Here is a 20,974-nt window from a genome sequence, read left to right as displayed (position 1 = left end):
ATGTCTTACCGCTGTACTTCCACCATCACATGCGAGATTGCGGGTGTCCATCACATCCCAATATTTCATGTGTCCCACCTCCCATCTGTGTCAACTGCAGAGAACATCATTCACCTTTCTCACCAGACTGCAGGATCTTACAGAAAGAGAGGAAAGTCATGGAATACAAGACACTGGAATGACTGACCTGCCGAGGCTAAGAGAAAATATGAGAGGCTAAATCCTGTGCATATGACATCCACTTACACCGCCGCTATGACAACGGTTCTAGCACCTTCCGTTCCGCCACATGTAGTTGGCTCTCAGAACCGTCAGACTCCACCTGCCCCCTTGATGGTGGGGGGCACTTCCCTCCCTGTTGCTCCTGCAGCACCTACTTCAGGAGCAACACCCCCTGCCCCCCCACCCCAACCCCCACGGTCCTCATCAGTCCCTGAGACTGACCCAGTGAAGCCCTCCCAGCTAGAACAGCCAAAGGTGCAGCGAGAGAAAACCAAAAAGAAGACGACCCCCAAGAACCCAGACATTGTGGAGGCACACATTCCACCCCTCCCTACAAGCTCTGCATCTGAGGATGAAGTGGAGATTCTGTCGTCTACTGAGGACCTAGATCTCTCTGGGCCCTCAGACACAATGGATGTCCATCGCACAGGTGTCAATCGGTGGCAGCAGGTGACCCTGAGGCATAACCTGCCTCATTGAGCGTTTCATGGCTTCCTTGCCTCATGATAACGTCATCCTCCAGTGGAATTACTGCTTTTATTTCCACCACCTGGCTGAGCTATGGCAGTTGTTAAGCTTTACACCTGTTTTCTGCATTGCACTCCAGGAAACCTGGCTCCCGGCAATGCGGACCCCTGCCCTCCACTGCTCTAAGTGATATTACAGGAACCATAATGACTATAATCGAGTGTCAGGTGGAGTTTGTGTTTATGTCCTAAACTCAGTTTGTAGTGAAACTGTGCCCCTTCAAACCACTTTTGAAGCTGTGGCTGTCAGAATAAGGATGACACAGGAAATAACTGTCTGCAGTGTATATCTCCCTCCAGATGGTGCAGTACCCCCAAATGTATTAGCTGCACTGATTGATCAACTCCCTAACCCCTTCCTACACTTGGGAGATTTTAATGCCCATAACCCCTTGTGGGGTGGCACCGTGCTTACTGACCGAGGCAGAGATATCGAAACAGTACTGTCTCAATTCGACCTCTGCCTCTTAAATACTGGGGCCCCCACACATTTCAGTGTGGCTCACGGCACTTACTTGACGATTGATTTATCCCTCTGCAGCCCAGGACTTCTCCCACATGTCCACTGGAGAGTACATAATGACCTGTGTGGTAGTGACCACTTCCCCATCTTCTCGTCACTCCCACAGCATCATGCCCACGAACACCTACCCAGATGGGGTTTCAACAAGGCAGACTGGGAAGCTTTCACCTCTGCTGTCACCGTTAAAACTCCCCCACATGGTGCCATTGATGTTGTGGTTGAGGAGGTAACTACAACGATCAATTCTGTGGCGGAAAACGCAATCCCTCTTTTTTTTAGCGTGGCCCCAGCAAAAGTCAGTACGTTGGTGGTCGCTGGAAGTTGCCGAGTCAGACATAAGACGTAAGAGGCACCCATCCCTAGAGCACCTAATAGCCTTTAAGCAGCTCCGTGCCCATGTTTGCCAGCTTATAAAACGACGGAAACAGGAGTGTTGGGAGAGGTATGTCTTGACCATTGGGTGCCATACATCACTTTCCCAAGTCTGGATGAAGATCAGATGTGGTTTTGGGTACCAGACCCCAACAGGTGTCCGTGGCATTACCATCGATGGTGTATTATCTATCAATGCAAACGTGATTGCTGAGCACTTCGCTCATGTGCCTACATCGGAGAATTACCTCCCAGGCTTTCGCACTCTTAAACTGCGGATGGAAGGGAAAGTCCTCTCGTTGACTAAACACCACAGTGAACCCTATAACACCACATTTACAAAGTTGCAGCGCCTCAGTGCCCTTGCACATTGCCCCAACACAGCTCCTGGGCCAGATCGGATCCACAGTCAGATGCTTAAACATTTCTTGTCTGACTACAAGTGATATCTCCTCGTCATCTTCAACCGAATTTGGTGTGTTGGCGTCTTTCCATCACAATAACGGGAGGGCACCATCATACCATTGCTCAACCCCAGCAGAAACCCGATTGATGTGGATAGCTGTTGGCCCATCAGCCTCACCAGCATTCTTTTTAAGCTACTAGAACGTATGGTGTGGTGGCGGATGGGTTGTGTCCACGAGTCACGTGGCCTACTGGCTCCATGTCAAGGCAGTTTCCGCCAGGGTCACTCAACCACTGATCATCTTGTGTCCCTTGAGTCTGCCATCCGAATAGCCTTTTCCAGATGCCAACAGCGTGTTGCCATCTTTTTTGACTTATGAAAATCTTACGACACGACCTGGCGACATCATATCCTTGCCACATTATATGATTATGCTCCCGATTTTTATCCAAAATTTCCTGTCGCTTCATACTTTCCGTGTCCAGGTTGGTGTCTCCCATAGTTCCCCCCATATCCAGGTGAATGGAGTCCTGCAGGGCTCTGTATTGAGTGTGTCTCTATTCTTAGTGGCCATTAATGGCCGGGCAGCAGCTGTAAGGCTGTCCATCTCACCTTCTCTGTATGCAGACAACTTCTGCATTTTGTACTGCTCCTCTAGTACTGGTGTTGCTTAGTGGTGCCTCAGGGAGCCATCCACAAGGTACAGTCATGGGCTCTAGCCCACTGCTTCCAGTTTTCAGCCACAAAGCCGTGTGTTGTGCACTTCTGCCAGCATCGTACCATTCATCCGGAACCAGAATTTTACCTTATTGACAATCCACTCACTGTAGCAGATAGATATCAATTCTTAGGGCTGGTTTTTGACACCCGATTGACTTGGCTTCCTCACCTTCGTCAGCTTAAGCGGAAGTGCTGGCAGCAACTCAGTGCTGTCCACTGCCTGAGCAACATAAGCTGGGGTGCAGATCGCTTTACGCTGCTGCAGCTCTACAGAGCCCCTGTACAAAGCCGCCTTGACTATAGGAGTGTCATTTATGGTTCGGCTGCACCCTGAGCGTTGCATTTACTCGACCCTGTACACCACTGCAGAGTTAGACTAGTGACAGGAGCTTTTAGGATGAGTCCAATTACCAGCTTACTGGTGGAGGCTGGAGTGCCTCCATTGAAGACCAGACGTGCACAACTTCTTGCCAGTTACATTGCATATATTCATAGCTCTCTTGAGCATCCTAATTACTGTCTCCTTTTCCCAACCATGGCGGAACATCTGCCATATTAGCGGCCCAGGTCAGAGCTCACAATTTTGGTTCGCGTGCTGTCCCTTCTGTCTGAACTGGAGTCCTTCCCTTTATCACCTCTCCTCAAGGTCCTTTCACGTACACCTCCATGGTGTACACCTGGGCCGCAGAGTCTTCTGGACCTTTCGCATGACCCTGAGGACTCCGTTAACCCTGCGGCTCTCCGCTGCCACTTCCTATTGATTCTCAACATGTACTGGTGCCATAAAGTAGTTTACACCGACGGCTCCATGGCTGATGGGTCACATGGGTTTTGCATATGTTCATGGTGGACATATTGAACAGCACTCCTTGCCAGATGGCTGCAGTGTTTTCGCTGCAGAGCTGGCTGCTATATCTCGTGCTCTTGAGCACATCTGCTCATGCCCTGGTGAATCATTTCTCCTGTGTACTGATTCCTTGAGCAGCCTACAAGCTATCGAGCAGTGCTACCCTCGCCATTCTTTGGTAGCGAGCATTCAAGAGTCCCTGTATTCAAGAGTCCCTGTATGCCGTGGAATGGTTCAGTCATTCTGTGGTGTTTGTGTGGACCCCAGGCCACGTCGGAATCCCAGGCAATGAACGTGCCTACAGGCTGATGAAACAGGCTACACGGAACCCACTTCTGGAGATCGGCATTCCTGTAACTTACCTGTGATCATTTTTACGCCACAAGGTTTTTCACCTTTGGGAGACGGAATGGTGTAATTATCTCACTACACACATCAAATTGCGAGCCATTAAGGAGACTATGAATGTGTGGAAGTCCTCAATGTGGGCCTCTCGCTTGGATTCTGTGGTTCTCTGCCAGCTCCGCATTGGTCACGCTTGGGTGACCCATGGCTACCTGCTTCACCATGAAAATCCGCCTCAGTGTCGATGTGGCACCCGGTTGAGAGGGGCTCGTGTCCTGGTGCACTGTCCTACTTTGACTGCCCTGCGGCGAAGTCTTCAGTCACTGGAATCATTGCTGCTAATTTTACCTGATAATGCCTCATTGGCTGATTTAGTTTTATGTATTATTCATGAGGGTGATTTTTATCATTTGATTTAAATTTTAGCACATTCCTTTGTCCCTGTGTGTCCTCTGCCCTAGTGCTTTCAGGGTGAGGGTTTTAATGCATTGCAGAGTGGCTGGCTTCTCCTTTTTATTCCCATGCTTCCTTGTTTTAATGTCTTCTACCTGTTTGTACCTTGTTGAGATATTATCATTGTTGTTATTCTGTCAAAACATTTAGAACACACAGAGTTATCACTGGAAATATCTTCACTTTGAAACAAGAGTCTTCAAATGAGAACACTTATTCCCCAACTTGAACAAAGTCTGTTTTTTTTGTTTGTCTTACATATCACTCTTTTATGGGTATGCAAATAATCAGCACACTTCACTCTCCTGTGACCCCAGTCAGAAGACATTTCAAACAGCCCTTTTCAAAGAACACACTGCAACCGTGTCAACTGCCAAATTCCTCACAAAAACACAGAACTCATTGGATTGTCTCATATTTCTTAGAAGTCTCTTCAGTAAACAAATTAGCACTGAACAGCTACAATACAGAAACCTGCAATGAACAACCACGACAAAAAAACTGACAAGAAACGACTAAAACTGTAAGCAATATCTGCAACAAAGAAAGTGATAAGAAATAACTGTTACAAAGACAGTAGACATAAACATTGTAACAAAGAAATTAGTAAGAAACAACTTCAGTGAAAACATATATTACCCTTGAAAGTTAAAAAAATGATTTTTAAAAATAAAACCTGCCCAACTTAAAAAGTGGAAGCTATCCTTTACAGAGAATATAGTACTACGTGGTACTGATCAACAGAAAAAAAACTAACTTTACTGGATTGACATTTTTGAAAAGTTTTTTCTGTAAATTATTTAAAAAATTCAAAAGGCAACAGTAAAAGAACTTTAACAGATATGTCCAAATGGAGGATACCATTGTAATCATAAAGCAATTATCTTTTAAATAAAAAAACTAACAAAATATCTAGAACCGTTACAGAGATACAGCATTTTAAATATTTTTCTGAAATTTGCATCTTCAAAATGGTGTTTGCCGTGTCATCTTTGGAAGCCTGTATCTCAGGGCAGGAATTTTTTTTGAGCAAACAAAAGAACATGTTTCGTACCTACTCCTGAATTTTAACATATGCTAAATTCAATAAGGTAACCCCACTGCCTGAAGTGATACGAATTATGCCACAGGTTGGGAGGGAGAGATACATATGCTGTCTGGTGGAGCGTATAGGGACTAGACTGGCAACAGGCGCAGAGTCAAGAGGTTGTGGAGCAGAAAGGTGAGGAAAAAAGGAGCAAAAAAGGAGAGGAGCGGGGAAAGACGGGTGGATGCGTTGGCAGAGGGCTGCAAATAAACAGGAGGAGAGATGAGAATGGGGAGTAGATGATAGGACAAATGGGGTGGAAACTGTTGGGTGGAGGATGTGGGGACAGTAAGTTACTGTAGGTAGAGGCCAGGATAATTACGGGACCAGAGAAGATACGGTAAGGATAACTCCCATCTGCACAGTTCAGAGAACCTGGTGGTGGAGGGAAGGATCCAAATGGCTTGAGTAGTGAAGCAACCATTGTAATCGAGTGAGATATGTTCAGCTGCATGTTGTGCCACAGAATGCTCTACTTTGCTCCTGGCCTAGTTTGGCAGTGGCCGTTCATCTCGATGGACAGCTGGTTGATAGTCATACCAATGTAAAAGCTGTGCAATGATTGCAGCAGAACTGGTAAATGACATGGCTGATTTCACAGATGGGCTGGCCCATGATGGAGTAGGATAAACCTGTGACAGGAATAGGAAATGTTTGGTGGATGGATTGGGCAGGTTTTGCAGCTGTCTCTCCCACACGGATATGATCCTTGTGGCAAGGGGTTGGAACTGGAAGTGGCATAGGGATGGAGTAGGATGTTGTGTAGGAACACCACTTTAGGGGGGGGGGGGGGGGGGGGTGCAAAGTATCTCGGTTAGGGTGTGCCTCATTTCAGGGCATGATGATAGCTAATCAAAGCCCTGGCGTAGGATGTGGTTTGGTTGTTCCAGTGTGGGGTTGTATTGACTGGTTCTTGGGGGTGGTGGGAGGATAAGGGGTGGGAGGGGAAATGGTACAGGAGATTTGTTTGTAGACTAGGGCTGTGGGATAGTGGCTGTCTGTGAAGACATTGGTGATACCCTGAGCATACTGAGCAAGGGAGTTTTTGCATATATGCCTTCCCCAGGTGAACAGTCTGTGAGTCTGTGTAGGAGGGATTTTTTGGTGGAAAGATATGACAACTGTGAAAATGCAGAAACTGTTGGTAGTTGGTGGGTTTAATGTGGACAGAGGTGCGGATGGAGCCATCAGAGTGAGGGACATAAACATCTAGTTCAGTGGTACACTGTGTTGAAGAGGAACATGTGAAATGGATGGGAGAGAAGGTGTTGATGTTTTGAAGGAACAATGATAGTGTGTCTTGGCTCAAAGTCCAGATCATGAAGATATCATCACTTAACCAGACTAGGGGTTTGGTGCTCTGGGAGGCTTCGAAAATCTCCTCTAGATGGCCCATAAAAAGGTTGGCATAGGAGGGTGCCATGTGGCTGCCCATGGCTGTGCCGTGGATCTATTTATATATCTTCCCTTCAAATGAAAGTAGTTGTGGGTTAGGATAAAGTTAATAAGGTTCGTGAGGAATGAGATAGTGAGTTGGGACTCTGAAGAACATTGGGAAAGGTAGGGTTCAATAGCATTAAGACAACGGGTGTGAGGGATGTTGGTGGATGGGGAGGGAGCGTCAATAGTGATGAGTACAGATCCAGGAGGTAAAGGGGTGGGGATGGTGTAGTTGGTGAAGGAAGTTGTTGGGTGTCTTTGATGCGTGAGCTGGATTACAGGCAGTTGGATGGAGGTATTGGTCAATGAGGGCTGAAATTCTTTCAGTGGGAGCACAATAACAGCCACAATGGGATGTCCATGATTGTTGGATTTGTGGATTTTGGGAATATGTATAAGATTGGTTTGCAGTGTGTCATAGTGGCAAGGAGGGAAATGGATTGAGGGGAGATGTTCTGGGAAGGGCCTAGGGCTTTAAGTGGGTATTACACTTTGTGTTGGACTTCTGGGATGGGATAACTCTGGCAGAGTTGATAGGTGGAGGAGTCAGATAATTGGTGGAGGCCTTCTGCCATGTAGTTACTGCAAGGTTGTGTATGGTTGTTCTTTTTTCTACTGAAAGGTGGGTGTTCTGAGGAAGGGACCTGGGAAAGGATGCTGAGGGTAAATTAGTCCTGGAAAGTGGCCAACAGGTGCTAGGTGGGAGTGGGGAGGATCATGGTTGGGATGATGGTATGGACTGGAAGAGGCAGGATTCAATGTTGGAATCAGGGTGGTTGTGGGTGGAGGGATTGTTGGAAGGGAAATGCTTCCACTGCAGGTATTGGCACAAGGAGAGTAGGTCTTGGACAAGTCCAGCATGGTTAAATTTGGTTGTGGGCTAAATGTGAGGCCTTTGGATGGCACTGGAACTTCTATGGAGCTGGGGGTTTTGGTGTAAACGTTAACAACAGTATTATGGAAATGTTTCAGCTCTGATTGTAGTGGAGAGTTGGCAGGGAGTTTTGGGGATGTGGCAAATTGGAAAGGTCAGCTTGGCAGGGTTTAGCTGGTATCGGGTGGATGAGGAGGAACACTGTAGGTTCGATAGGCATTGTATAGTGGTGCCCCGAGGCAGGAATGGGATGTCAGCAGATTGGATAACTTATGGAGGTCGTACCTGGAATGCTCCACCAGGTGCTGGTGATAGGGATTCAGTTGCAGAGTAGGTATTGCAGAATGGTAGTATCCTGCGGAGGGAACAGAGGTGTTTCTGGGATACCTGTGCCATGCCGAAGTGTTTTTGCAGTACTGGGTTTGTGAGGGCCAGAGATTGGCAGAATCTGAAAAGCTGTAGGTCATTGTGAAAGGGGAGGTAGGATCCAGACAAAGGAATCTGTAAAGTTAATCCGTCTGGAGGGATTCCTGGCTTTAGGCAGCATTTGAGAAACCGGATGTGGGACTGGGTTCTAGGAAAGGGATACTTTTCTGAATTGGTGCAGAGAAATGGAGCCAGGTTCCATTGTGGTAAGAATGGTTTAAAGACAAGGGTATTGATGCAGAAATGGGCATAATAGGTGTTAATGGTTGTGAGAGGAGCTGTATAAGCCAAAAGACATTAAAGGCGCATGAAAAATACGTAAAGACATGCAGAAACAGGATGTATACGACCCGGGACAATCAGGAGATCCGGGAAAAACCCTGGAATTTTTTCATCCAGGAGAAAACCGGGAAAAACCCGGGAATTGTTTGGAATTCCTGTAAGTTTTCATTGTTTTACTTTTCAGTTACATTTTTGTGACTTTGACTGGTAAGAAGCAATACTCTAACAAAGGATATTACTGTATCCCAGTACTGCAGAATAATACTGCACCAAAAAAAAAAACGAAAATAAAACTTAAGTTTCAAAGGAAATGCACCATATACAACAACAAATCGGTGCTCGTACAAGCGTCTGCCAACAGCGAAGTTTGTCAAAGGCTTTAGGAAGACTATGCAATGCTTTGTAACAACAAATTGCCTCCGATGAGCGTGGCGTGACAACTGTTTGAATTAGATTCGTTTGAGCAGTTGCGGGCAGACTTGCGCACGCGCAATTTTGAGTCGTGTATGGGTAGTACCTTCTCCCGCTTCTGGTTACAGAAGTGTGGCCACTACTTTATATTGCCCCGGCTCAGAAATTATTAAATCTGGAGTTGATGCACAGAGCAGTCTGACTTGTGGAGGGGAGGTGGGTCGTCTCCACGTGACCTATGTTTACGTTTAGTGATTTTGTTGTTTTCTCTTCGTTTGTTGCTCTCACGTTAAATGATAACAAAACGGATTTCTGTGGCCGGGAGCTATCAAATGAATTAAAATACGTTCGCGTTATTACGGAAGGTGAAAATATGTTATTAGTTTTAGATTTTATTTCCACCTTTCTGACAGTCAAACATTAATCGCCTTACAGAACAATGAAGTTTTTTTTGCCGGTTTGATAGAGAGATTTGGCTTTTATTAATCTTTTCTGTTGAGGCAGTCAATTTATTTGAAACTAAGTGTTTAATTTCAGACTATTGGTTAGTTTCAACTGTTCACTGCATTTCAAGTGCACATATGGCATTATGCCATAATAAAGAACATGAGATAATACAGAACATGAGATAATACAGAACATGAGATAATACAGAACATGAGATAATACAGTACTGGTACTCCAAGAAAATTTACATACTAATGTGCATTTTAAGCTGAATTATGCGTTTTAGTATGGGTCACGAAATTCCGATGCTCTTGAAGTATCCTCTGGTGTCTTGTTTCTTTTATGACATAATGTACAATCTTTTAATGTTTTACACGTACGAACAATGGGCTTCCTGCTTCATCGTAGGTGCGCAAGCGCTGTGACGCTTGTTATCTGGCGGTCTCTTGCAACTGCAGAAACGAACCTATTTTTAACAGGTCGCGGGAAAATATTACGAATGGTGGTTTGAAAAGCGTTACATTCAAAGCAGATTTCCTTTTACTTAAGATGAGCTATATGCGAGAATGTACGATGGATTTCTTAAATTACAAAGCGTTTGACTCTCATTTAAAAATCAACTCTTTGAGGACGATCATTTAGAAGAATTTTGAGTCCAGAAGATCAGACATTTACATTGTTATTAAAAATTTTACTGGCATGTTTGTGTGATGTATCTTAAAGTGTAACAAGCACAAAAAAGATCAACATTATATGTAGAAGCTTAGCTTCTCTTCCAGCTTATTAATCTTCGAGACCAATATTATATGTGAAAGCTATGTATATTAATTTAAACCATTAACTTTTCTTATTTGTGTGTTCGCGCTACTTAAGAGTGATCTTGCTATTTGCTGACTACATCACGTGTCCTATGCTGTCATCAGCTGGCGAGATCACGTGACATGAGCTATGACTGGCTTACAAAAGCGCATCGCAATCTCAATTTCAGTGCTTCGGAAAGTGACATGCAGTGTTTGGTGAAATCGAATTTAAACCTTCGTAATACGAAAATATGCAGCATACATGTGCTGCACATCAAAGGTCTTTCAAAACATGTTTTTCCCCCCAGAGTTTCGTTTTCTAAAGTGCTGGGAATTCTACTCTGGTATTTGAAGCCATAAACATTCAAAGGATTGATGAGTCTTACAGTGCCAAATGAGAGTATACTGTCACTTAACACGGAAAAAGTGTATCTTCATCTGGGAGAAAGTGTACTTTTAACCGGTAAATCTGGGAAAAATCAGGGAATTTCTTTCCTTGTCCATGTATTACACCCTGAGAAAATACGCACAGATATGTAAAAATACACACAGATACATAAGCGAAGAGAGAGGGAGGGAGTTGGTTAGGTCGAGGATCAAAAGTTCGTGTGGCAAGGGCAGGTGTGGAAAACAAAATCCTAAAGCACGTCAGGATGAGGGATGAAGTGGGATAAATATAATTATATAACTATTAGAGCAAAGAATCTGGGGCATCATCAACAATCCATATGGTCACAGAGTCTGTGTTGTGCACGCAATCGTTGGTACACTGTGGCTCAGAAGTAGATGCAGTTGGGAAGGTGGTGAATAAACAGGAAAGAATAGAGAGAATGGAAAATGAGAAGAGTAATGCTGTAGAGAAGAGTAACAAAGGAAAATATCACAGGGTTGTAGGATGGAAGAAGACGCCCGGCAAAAATCAAACAATGGAAACTCCAGGCAGGATTATCAACAATGCAGAAAAAGACAGATTGCTACTTACCTGTAAAGTAGCAGACAAGCACAGTTATAATATAATTACATAAATCTTTTGACTACAGCCATCACCAGTAAATGAAACACACACACACACATACACACACACACACACACACACACACACACACACAAGCTCAGACACACATGACCGCCAACTCCAGTATCTCATGCTGGAATGCAACTATCATGTCGAATGCAAGCAGCAATCTGGAGGGGTGGGGAAGGGGAAGGGATAGTAGTGTATGAGTGGGGAAGGGGGGAGGGGAGGGGAGGGGAGGGGAGAGAGACAAACGCTGTCTCGTGGAGTGTGTAAGGACTAGACCACCAACAGGCACAGCTTCAGGAGGCTGTGGGGCAGGGAGGTGGGAGGTGGGGAAACAAGGTGCAAAAAGGAGAAGAGCAGGGAAAGACGGGCGGATGCATTGGCAGAGGGCTGCAAATAAACAGGGTGGGAAATAAGAGTGAGAAGGAGATAATCGGACAGATGGGATGGAAACTGTTGGGTGGAGGGTGTGGGTATAGTATGTTACTATAGATTGAGGCCGGGATAATTATGAGAGCAGAGAATAAGTTGTAAGGATAACTCGCATCTGCACAGTTCAGACAAGGTGGTGGTGGAGGGGTGGATCCAGATGGTTCGGGTAGTGAAACAGCCATTGAAATCAAGTGTGTTATGTTCAGCTGCATGTTGTGCTACAGGGTGGTCTACTTCGCTCTTGGCCACAATTTGGCAGTGGCTGTTCATGCTGGTGGACAGCTGGTTGGTAGTCATACCAATATAAAAAGCTGTGCAATGACTGCAGCAGAGCTGGTAAATGATATTTGTACGTATTTGTGTGTATTTTTGTGGATGTGTGTGTATTTTTGCATATCTGTGCTTGCTTCTGTGTATCTTTACATATCTTTTCAAGAGTGCAGCTCTTCTCACAACCATCAACACCTCTTTGCCCATTTCTGCATCATTCCCATTTCGTTTACACCATTCCTACCACAATGGACCATGGCTCCACCTTTCTACACCAGTTCAGAAAAGTATTCCTTTCCCACATCTTGTTTCTCAAATGCTGCGTAGACCATGGAATCCCTTCAAACGGCCTAACTGCTAAGATTCCTTTCTCTGGACCCCCACCCCTCCTTTCACAATGACCTTCAGCTTTTCAGATTCTGTCAATCCCAGGCCCTTGCAAATGTGGCACTGCAAAAACACATCTCCATGGCACAGGCTTCCCAGAACCAACTCTGTTCCCTGTGAAAGATACACTGCTCTGCAGTCCATACTTCATATATCTCTTCTTTGAAATTGAATCGTTTGCTCACCAGCACCAGCACCACTTCCATACATTATCCAACATGCTAAAATCCTACTGCCACCTCATTGTCCAACACCTATTTTACTCACAGTATCTCTCCTCGTCCACCCCTCAAAGCACCAAAACCATGCATAGCTGACCTTTTTCAACTTGCAACATTCCCCACTATTCCCTACCAACTCTCCAGCAAGTCCACAGCCAAAACATTTCCATAACACTGTTGTTAACCTTTCCACCAAAACCCTCAGCTCCACAGAAGTTTCAGTGCTGTCCAAAGGCCTCATCGTTAGCCATACACCCAAATTTAACCAAGTTGTACTTGTCAAAGACATACTCACCATCTCCCGATCCCTGCAATGGAAGCACTTCTATGTCGTCAATCCCTCCGACCAAAACCATCCTAATTCCACAATTGAACCCTGCCTCTTCCAGTTCATACCATCATCCCAACCATGATCCTCCCCACTCACACCTAGCACCTGCTGGTCACTTTCCAGGACTAATTTACCCTCACCATCCTTTCCCAGGTCCCTTCCTCAGAACATCCACCTTTCAGTAGAAAAAAGAACAACCATACACAACCTTGCAGTGACTACCTGGCAGAAGGCCTCCACCAATTATTTGACTCCTCCACGTATCAACACTGCCAGAGTTATCCCATCCCAGAAGTCCAACACAAACTGCAATACCCACTTAAAGCCCTAGGCCCTTCCCAAAATGTCTCCCCTCAATCCATTTCCCTCCTTGCCACTATGACACACTGCAAACCAACCTTCTACATATTCCCAAAATCCACAAATCCAACAATCATGGACATCCCATTGTGGCTGTTATTGTGCCCCCACTGAAAGAATTTCAGCCCTCATTGACCAACACCTCCAACCAATTGCCTGTAATCTAGCTCACACATCAAAGACACCAACAACTTCCTTCACCGACTACACCATCCCCACCCCTTTACCTCCTGGATCCGTACTTGTCACTGTTGACACACCCTCCCCATACACCAACACCCCTCACGCTTGTGGTCTTACTGTTATTGAACACTACCTTCCGCCATGTTCTTCAGACTCCAAACTCACTACCTTATTCCTCATACACCTTACTAACTGTATGCTACCCACTTCTCATTTGAAGGGAACATGTGCTAAAAAATCCATGGCACAACCATGGGTACCCACATGGAACCCTTCTATGCCAACCTTTTTGTGGATCATCTAGAGGAGATATTCCTAGCTTCCCAAAACACCAAACCCCTAGTCTGGTTAAGGTTCATTGAAGATATCTCGATCTATACTCAGGGCCAAGACACTTTATCTTCGTTACTTCACAACCTCAACATCTCCTCTCCTCTCCTATCTGTTTCACGTGGTTCTCCTCAACCTAGTGTACCACCCTACCAGATGTTGATGTCCTCCACTCTGATGGCTCCATCCACTCCTCTGTCCACCTTAAACCCACCAACTACCAACAGTTTATGCATTTTGATAGCTGTCATCCCTTTGGCATGAAAAAATCCCTCCTATACAGCCTAGCCACCCGAGGATGGCGTGTGTGTAGTGACAAAAGCTCCCTTGCTCAGTGTGCTGAGGGGCACACCAAGACCTTCACAGAACAGCACTATCCCACAGACCTGGTCCACAAATAGATCTCTTGTGCCATTTCCCCTCACACCCCACACCACCCCCAAGAATCAGTCACAAAGGAGTGTCCCCTTCATCACCCAATATGACACTGGACTGGAACAACTGAACCACATCCTTCGCCAGGGCTTTGATTACCTATCATCATGCCCTGAAATGAGGGACATCGTACCCGAGATACTTTCTACCCCTCTTAAGGTGGTGTTAAGTCACCCACCCAATCTCCACAACATCATAGTCCATCCCCATGCCACTCCCAATCCCTAACCCTTGCAACAAGGATCATACCCATGTGGGAGACCCAGGTGCAAAACCTGCCCAGTCCACCTACCCAGCATTTTCTATTACAGTTCTCTCACGGGTTTATCCTACTCCATCAGGGGCCAGCCCACCTGTGAAAGCAGCCATGTCATTTACCAGCTCTGCTGCAATCATTGCACAGCTTTTATGTTGGCATGACTACCAGCCAGCTGTCCATCAGGATGAACGGACACTGCCAAACTAGGCCAGGAGCAAAGTAGACCTTGTGGCACAACATGCAGCTAAACATAACACGCTTGATTTCAATGGCTGCTGTGCTACCCAAGCCATCTGGATCATTCCCTCCACCATGAGCTTTTCTGAATTGCACAGATGGGAGTTATCGTTACAACACATTCTCCACTCCCATAATTATCCCGGCATCAAGCTATGGTACTGTCCCCACACCCTCCATGCAACAGTTTCCACCCTATCTGTCCTATCATCTCCTCCCCATTCACATTTCTCCCCCTGTTTATTTGCAGCCCCCTGCCAAACCATCCACCCTTCTTTCCCCACTCCTCTCCTTTTTTGCGTCTATTTTCCTCACCTCCCTGCCCCACAACCTCTTGACTCTGCACCTGTTGCCAGTCTAGTCCCTACACACTCCATCAGACAGCATATGTCTCTCTCTCTCTCTCTCTCTCTCTCTCTCTCTCTCTCTCTCTCTCTCTCTCCCCCTCTCCCTCTCCCTCCCCCCCCCCCCTCCACACACACACACACACACACACACACACACACACACACACACACACACACACACACACACACACCTGTACACTACTATCCCTTTCCCTTCCTCACCCCATCCAGATTGCTGCTTGCATCCCACATGATAGTTTCATTCTGGCCCGATTTGCTGAAGTTGGCGGTCATGTGTGCAGGAGTCGTGCTTGCTTGTGTGTGTGAATGATGTGTATCTCTCTTTTTTTACTGATGATGGCTGTGGCTGAAGACTTTATGTAAGTATATTTTTATTGTGCCTGTCTGAACTTGATGTGTCTTCATTATAGCAAGTAGCAATGTGTCTTTATCTACATTGTTGGTATTCCTACCTGGAGTGCCTGTTGTTCGATTTTGATTGGTATAAAGTGTCGTAAGCTCACCCTGAGAAGTTGATGCTGTCTATTGTAAACCTGTGCTATTAGTTGACTGTCCACATTTTGGTAATAGAAGAAGAAATAAAATAAAGATTTGCTCAACTTTCTAAGCCAGTAGTTTGGGGTATTACTTTCTTTTTTTAATCCATCAAATACTGCATTATTGCAGATATTTCGATTTGTAAATCTCCTGGAACTCCTCCCATAAGCTAACTTGTGAGCTAGCAATAACACTGGAACTGCATCATTTTTTGTTTCTTTCAGAGATGAATTCACTTGAGATTCTGTTCCAGCATGTAACTTATCCTCTGGATTGAGGACATGGTCTCCTTGAAGAAGCCACTTGCTGTAAAGCTGTTGCAGATGTGCCTTGATAGGTCAATCACAGCAACCTTCTTTACTTTTAATTATGAGGTTATGGCAAAAGGAAGTATTACTGGGTCATGTTGTCCTTTGATATCCTTAAATACCTTTGATATCCTTAAATACCTTTGTGAGAAGATTCTCTTTGCTGAAAGAATCTAGCACCACAGTTCTCCTTCGGTTAAGCAAACAGCATGGCATTCTGCCTCTAACAACCATCAACTGACAATATAACTGTTGGGCTGCTGTTATTGTTCGTCACTCATTGGACCACAACAACAACCTTTGTTGTCCACTACCAGGCCGTGGGTGACCACAAACTCTACCAGACTTCAGCACCTCCAACACTTGTTCACTCCTACAATCCTCATGGCTTCAATGTCACTAATCCACAACTTCAGCTGATCTCTTCCCACTCACTTGCTCTTGCTTTTTGCTCTTCTGTTATTTTTCAATCAATTTCTTCTGGTCCTTGATTTAATCATTGATCCCCCACATCTAGCCTCCTCCCCAATTCCCCATGCCACCCTATACTTATCTGCCCCATCCTTGCCCTATACATCTTCCTTCCAGTTGCCTTAGAATGTGTCTCTAACCTCCACCTCTACCCCAACTATATCTGGACATACTACTACCAAAAAACAGTATCGTCAGATTTGTGTGTGTGTGTGTGGGGGGGGGGGGGGGGGGCTTGCTTGCTTTTTTTTTAGTGTTGTTTTCATCCTGCAGTTTCCATTGGTATAATACATGTAGAATTTCACTCTAATAACATTTGTTAGACAGTCAGTCATCTGTTATTTGCAATCAAAAATTTGAAAGAAGTGTTACTCTTCAAAATAAAAGTGAGGACGGCACTCGTGCTTAAAGGGAATATTTTAATGTGAACAACATAACAAATCTTGCTGCAATATTAGCTCATATTTTCAACATTTATCATTTAATATAGGTGCCTGTCTCTTGTTCAGTGTCTCTTCTGTTTATAATTTTCGTAGACAACTAAAAAGTTTCTCAAAAGATCATAGAAATCTGTTTAAAACCATAATAATGTAATGTATCTGTGACAGTTGTTTCTACACCGCACATAAGTTTTTCGGTAATAGCTAGTAGTCATGTAAATACTATAATGAAAAATGAAACTGAAACAGAGTAAATATAAGATAGCAAGAGGTATGTCGATAGATACAGACAATAGTTAAAGTAGCTTTTGAAATGGGATTCCATCATATAGTAACAGTAAATGATTGGAAGAAAGAAAACTTGGGTATGGAAGTCACTCAGGATGGTCAGCCAAAGCAGATGCTACAGAACGCTAGAAGAATTAACAGTGAAAAGCCAGCAGTGGTCAAAATTTAAATATGTGGCATGTTCAAAGTGATCAAGAGGCTGCATACTAATCAGTGGTATGGGTGAGAGAGAGAGAGAGAGAGAGAGAGAGAGAGAGATCAAACAGATACGGTAAGGGTAAGTATAATCAAGTAGGGGGAGGGATTTATATTAGAATAAGTTCAGGCCAGGTGTATGTTGAAATCAGGCCAGTGCTGTAGAGTAAAGGGTAACTTGAGCACATGTGCAAAAGGGTAACTTGAGCACATGTGCACAAGCACGCATGTGCAAAACACACACACACACACACACACACACACACACACGCGCGCGCACGCGGCCATTGTGGGTTCCTTTTTTTAGGACAGAACAGACAAAGTGCAGCACAGCTCATCAAAATTACCCAATTGAGATGGTGTCATCGTTAAGACCCTGGGAGAAGTGAGATTTGAAGCCCTGTGAACCATCTAAATAAAGGTTTTTTTCTGTGCATTGATTAAGATGAGTGCTAAGATGGTTCCTGGGAATGGACATGGTTGATTTCCTTCCCCATTCTCATTCTGTCCAAGCGTATGCTCTGTGTCTAATTATCTCGTTGATAAGATGCTAAACATAATTCAATCTGTCTTTCTAACAAGAGCTTTACTGATTTAGTTGTAGTTATTTCATATTACAGTCTTAAGTAATAATCTGAGATTGTACGGTTTCTTAGATCACTGCTGATTCATATTATTTGGTTCTACAGTGCTGAAGCTCAGTCCAAGAAGAAGAGAGGTAAAAGAGGAAGTAAGAAACAGCAGAATCCCAAAACTGAGACAAAGATAAAATCAGAGATGAAGATAAAGCCTGAAGAAGGAGAAGAGGTGGAGGACATTGTTGAAGATTTTGAATTTTCTGAAAGTGAATAGAATGACGTGTATTACTATTAAGTTGTAAAATTTGTATTATATACTATACTTAATAATTTAATATTTTGTAGATAAAATATGAATTAAAATTAAACACTTTGTTAGTTTTATAAATACTTTGTAAACCCGTTTGCGTCATACAGTTGAAACCCACTCAAGCATGATTTTTACCTTGAACACAGAAATTTGTAAACTATGTACATTATTCATCTTGGACAGAAATTTGTAACTGGTTTTGTGGAATTTTTATACAGAATCACATGTGCAAAACTCAATTAAATACTAAATAATATTAAATATAATGAACCTTATTGATTCCACATTTGCCTGAAAATGGTATTTTGCCTAGTACTAAAAACAAACCTTCCTTTCTGACATCTTTAGAAATGAAATGTTAAATCATTTTACTGCATCTAGCAACACGATATGGGAAAGGGGGGGGGGGGGGGGGGGGGGGGGGGAAAGGAAGTAACTTACTTGAGAGGTTGGCTGCTTCTAAATGAGTAGCTTGGGAAAGAGGTTTTGAGATTTTAAAATTCCCTTAAATTTGAAATTTTACTGATTAAAAAGTTGCTGTAGAAGTAACCGCTAATTAAAAATTAAATTTTAGTACACCTGCAGCTGTAGAAAAGCTAATATATGCATATTTACAATAATCAAGTGTTATATGGTGACAATATTCAGTAACATAAAATTTAGGTAATTCATTGACATTTGTATGTCACATACATGTTTTTCTTTTATAAAGTATAGATCCTATGTCAGTCATTTGCACATAAATAAAACTGCAAAAAGTTGTATAGTTATATAAGTGCATAGGCTTCTGTGGCCAGTCAGTTGACATAAAAGTTTTCTGGGTATGGTACCGCATCAGCAGCAGTAGTAGTTTTATATGTTATGACGCGGTACCATACCCAGAAAACTTTTATGTCGATTGTATAATTGTAGTTTCTTGTTGAACAGCTATCACTAAATAAGTTATCTAGAATCAGAAAATCATGTTCGTCACTATGAAGCAATCAACTTAGGTGGAGACATGGCTAGCCTTTCACACTGTAGTTGTGCCTGTTTCTCCACAATAATGAAGAAATAGCAGCTGATTGTAAAACTCAAAGCTGATCTGTTAGTAGCACAAGCAGAATTAGAACAGCTGATAGCTGTCGTAAGGTTGGAAATAGGGTGGATGACTGGATTATGGTGAAACATGTCAGATCAAGCGACAGCTTAAACAGATCTTTCAAGTCTGCTAGCTTTAATCTAGATGTCTCCAACAGCTCTGCAGCTCCGGAGACTATTGACAAAAGTCTGCAGACAACTGAACGCATTCAAGAACATTCAAGTAAGATGGAAAAATGTGCAAATTCATTAGTACTCATAAGATTAAAAAGACAAAGGAGGTCCTTCTGTTGAAGAGTAGCCATGTGAAGAGAATGTTTGAACTACACTGCCTTTTGTGAAAAGTGCAGCACCAAGAAGGAATTACCCAAACACTTGGTGGAAGTGGTGAAGGGTGTGCAAGCAATATGTGATGCATTTTGCAGCAAGGTGGGCTACATGTAGGCCGAGCAGACCCTTCTCATGTCGGTCCAACAGGGTTGGTGTTGTGCCTAGTGTAGTCGGTGCATAGCTGTCACACAAGAAGGAAACAATAGAGTGAGTGCCAGTATGCCTCGTCAATGTCAAAGGGAGCCATATCGACATGTAAAGTGAGTTCGAACGGGGCAGAATGATTGGCCTCTGGGAAACGGGGTTGTCATACCATGACATTTCGCCTCGCACAGGGCATGCTGCTACGACAGTTATGCATGTGTGGAAGCAATGGATAGAGAAAGGTTGTATGCAGCAACGAGTGGGAACTGGACCACGGAACATGATCACAGCAAGGGATGACCATCATTTTGTCCGCATGGCCATTACAGACCATACTCCATCATACACAGTGTCGGCTCGTCGCTGGAGCACTGCAACAGGTGTGAACTATTCTGCATCGACGGTTCATTGCCATCTGGTGCAGGCTGGACTGGTTGCACATGCCATTACATCGGCTTCCATTGTCCAGAAACCACAAGCTCCTCCGACTACAATGGGCATGTGAACACTGTCACTGGGGTGCTGAGTGGCAACATGTACTTTTTTCGGACAAGTCTCACTTTAATGTGTCCTACAGTGATGGCCTCATACATGTCCGGCAGTACTGTGGTAATCGTAAGCTAGAGGGCTGCATTATGGAGCGGCTTAGCGGAGAGACACCAGGTGTGATGGTCTGGGGTGCCTTTGGTTACAACAACCGCTGTTATCTCGTACGTATTGCAGGCACTTTGAACAGCAACTGGTACATAATGAAGATTGTGGAACCTGAGGTACTCCCCCTGCTTCAAGCATCTCCACAGGCCACATTTAAACAGGACAGTGCCTGGCCACATATTGTGAGTAATGCACAGGCCTTCTTCGAAGAGTGATGGGTACCATTGCTTCCCTGGCCTGCACATTCGCCAGACATGTTGCCCATCAAACATGTCTGGGATATGGTTGGTCAGCACCTGGTGCGTCACAGTTCTCCAGTAACTGGTGTCATGGATTTCTAGGCTTGGATACAAACTGCGTGGAGGGAAATCCCTCAGGAATGTATTCAGAACCTTATCAATTCAATGCCACAGCATATAGCAGCTATAATTGCAGCGCATGGTGGCCACACAACAAACTCAATAGTAGGGCTCAAAGTGTGATGAAGCAAAAGGGAATATTTTTACTTCTCTTGTTTTGCCATCTGCCTCCGTAAATTCGTTTTTTCACTTTTAACTAATTACTATTAACCTATGTGAGTGTAATCTGCATTTTCATGAAAGAGAAAGGTTGGCCCTCAGTTG

The 20,974-nt window shown here is 44.2% G+C and overlaps 1 protein-coding gene across 1 annotated transcript in view; it reads left to right on the top strand.

The window, feature by feature from the left end:
• LOC124788150 (nucleolar complex protein 2 homolog) overlaps positions 1-18,354 on the top strand; it is a 143,188-nt gene extending 124,834 nt beyond the window's left edge. The window contains exon 13 of the mRNA XM_047255300.1: positions 17,945-18,354. Coding sequence (XP_047111256.1) covers positions 17,945-18,107 — 163 coding nt within the window. The 3' untranslated portion in view covers positions 18,108-18,354. The remainder of the gene's footprint in view (positions 1-17,944) is intronic.
• Positions 18,355-20,974: the final 2,620 nt, after the last annotated feature.

This window comes from Schistocerca piceifrons, chromosome 1 (genome assembly GCF_021461385.2).
Source record: "Schistocerca piceifrons isolate TAMUIC-IGC-003096 chromosome 1, iqSchPice1.1, whole genome shotgun sequence".
Taxonomy (NCBI): Eukaryota; Metazoa; Arthropoda; class Insecta; order Orthoptera; family Acrididae; genus Schistocerca; species Schistocerca piceifrons.
Note: the sequence above shows the minus strand (reverse complement) of the source record. Positions and strands in the feature narration are given on the sequence as shown.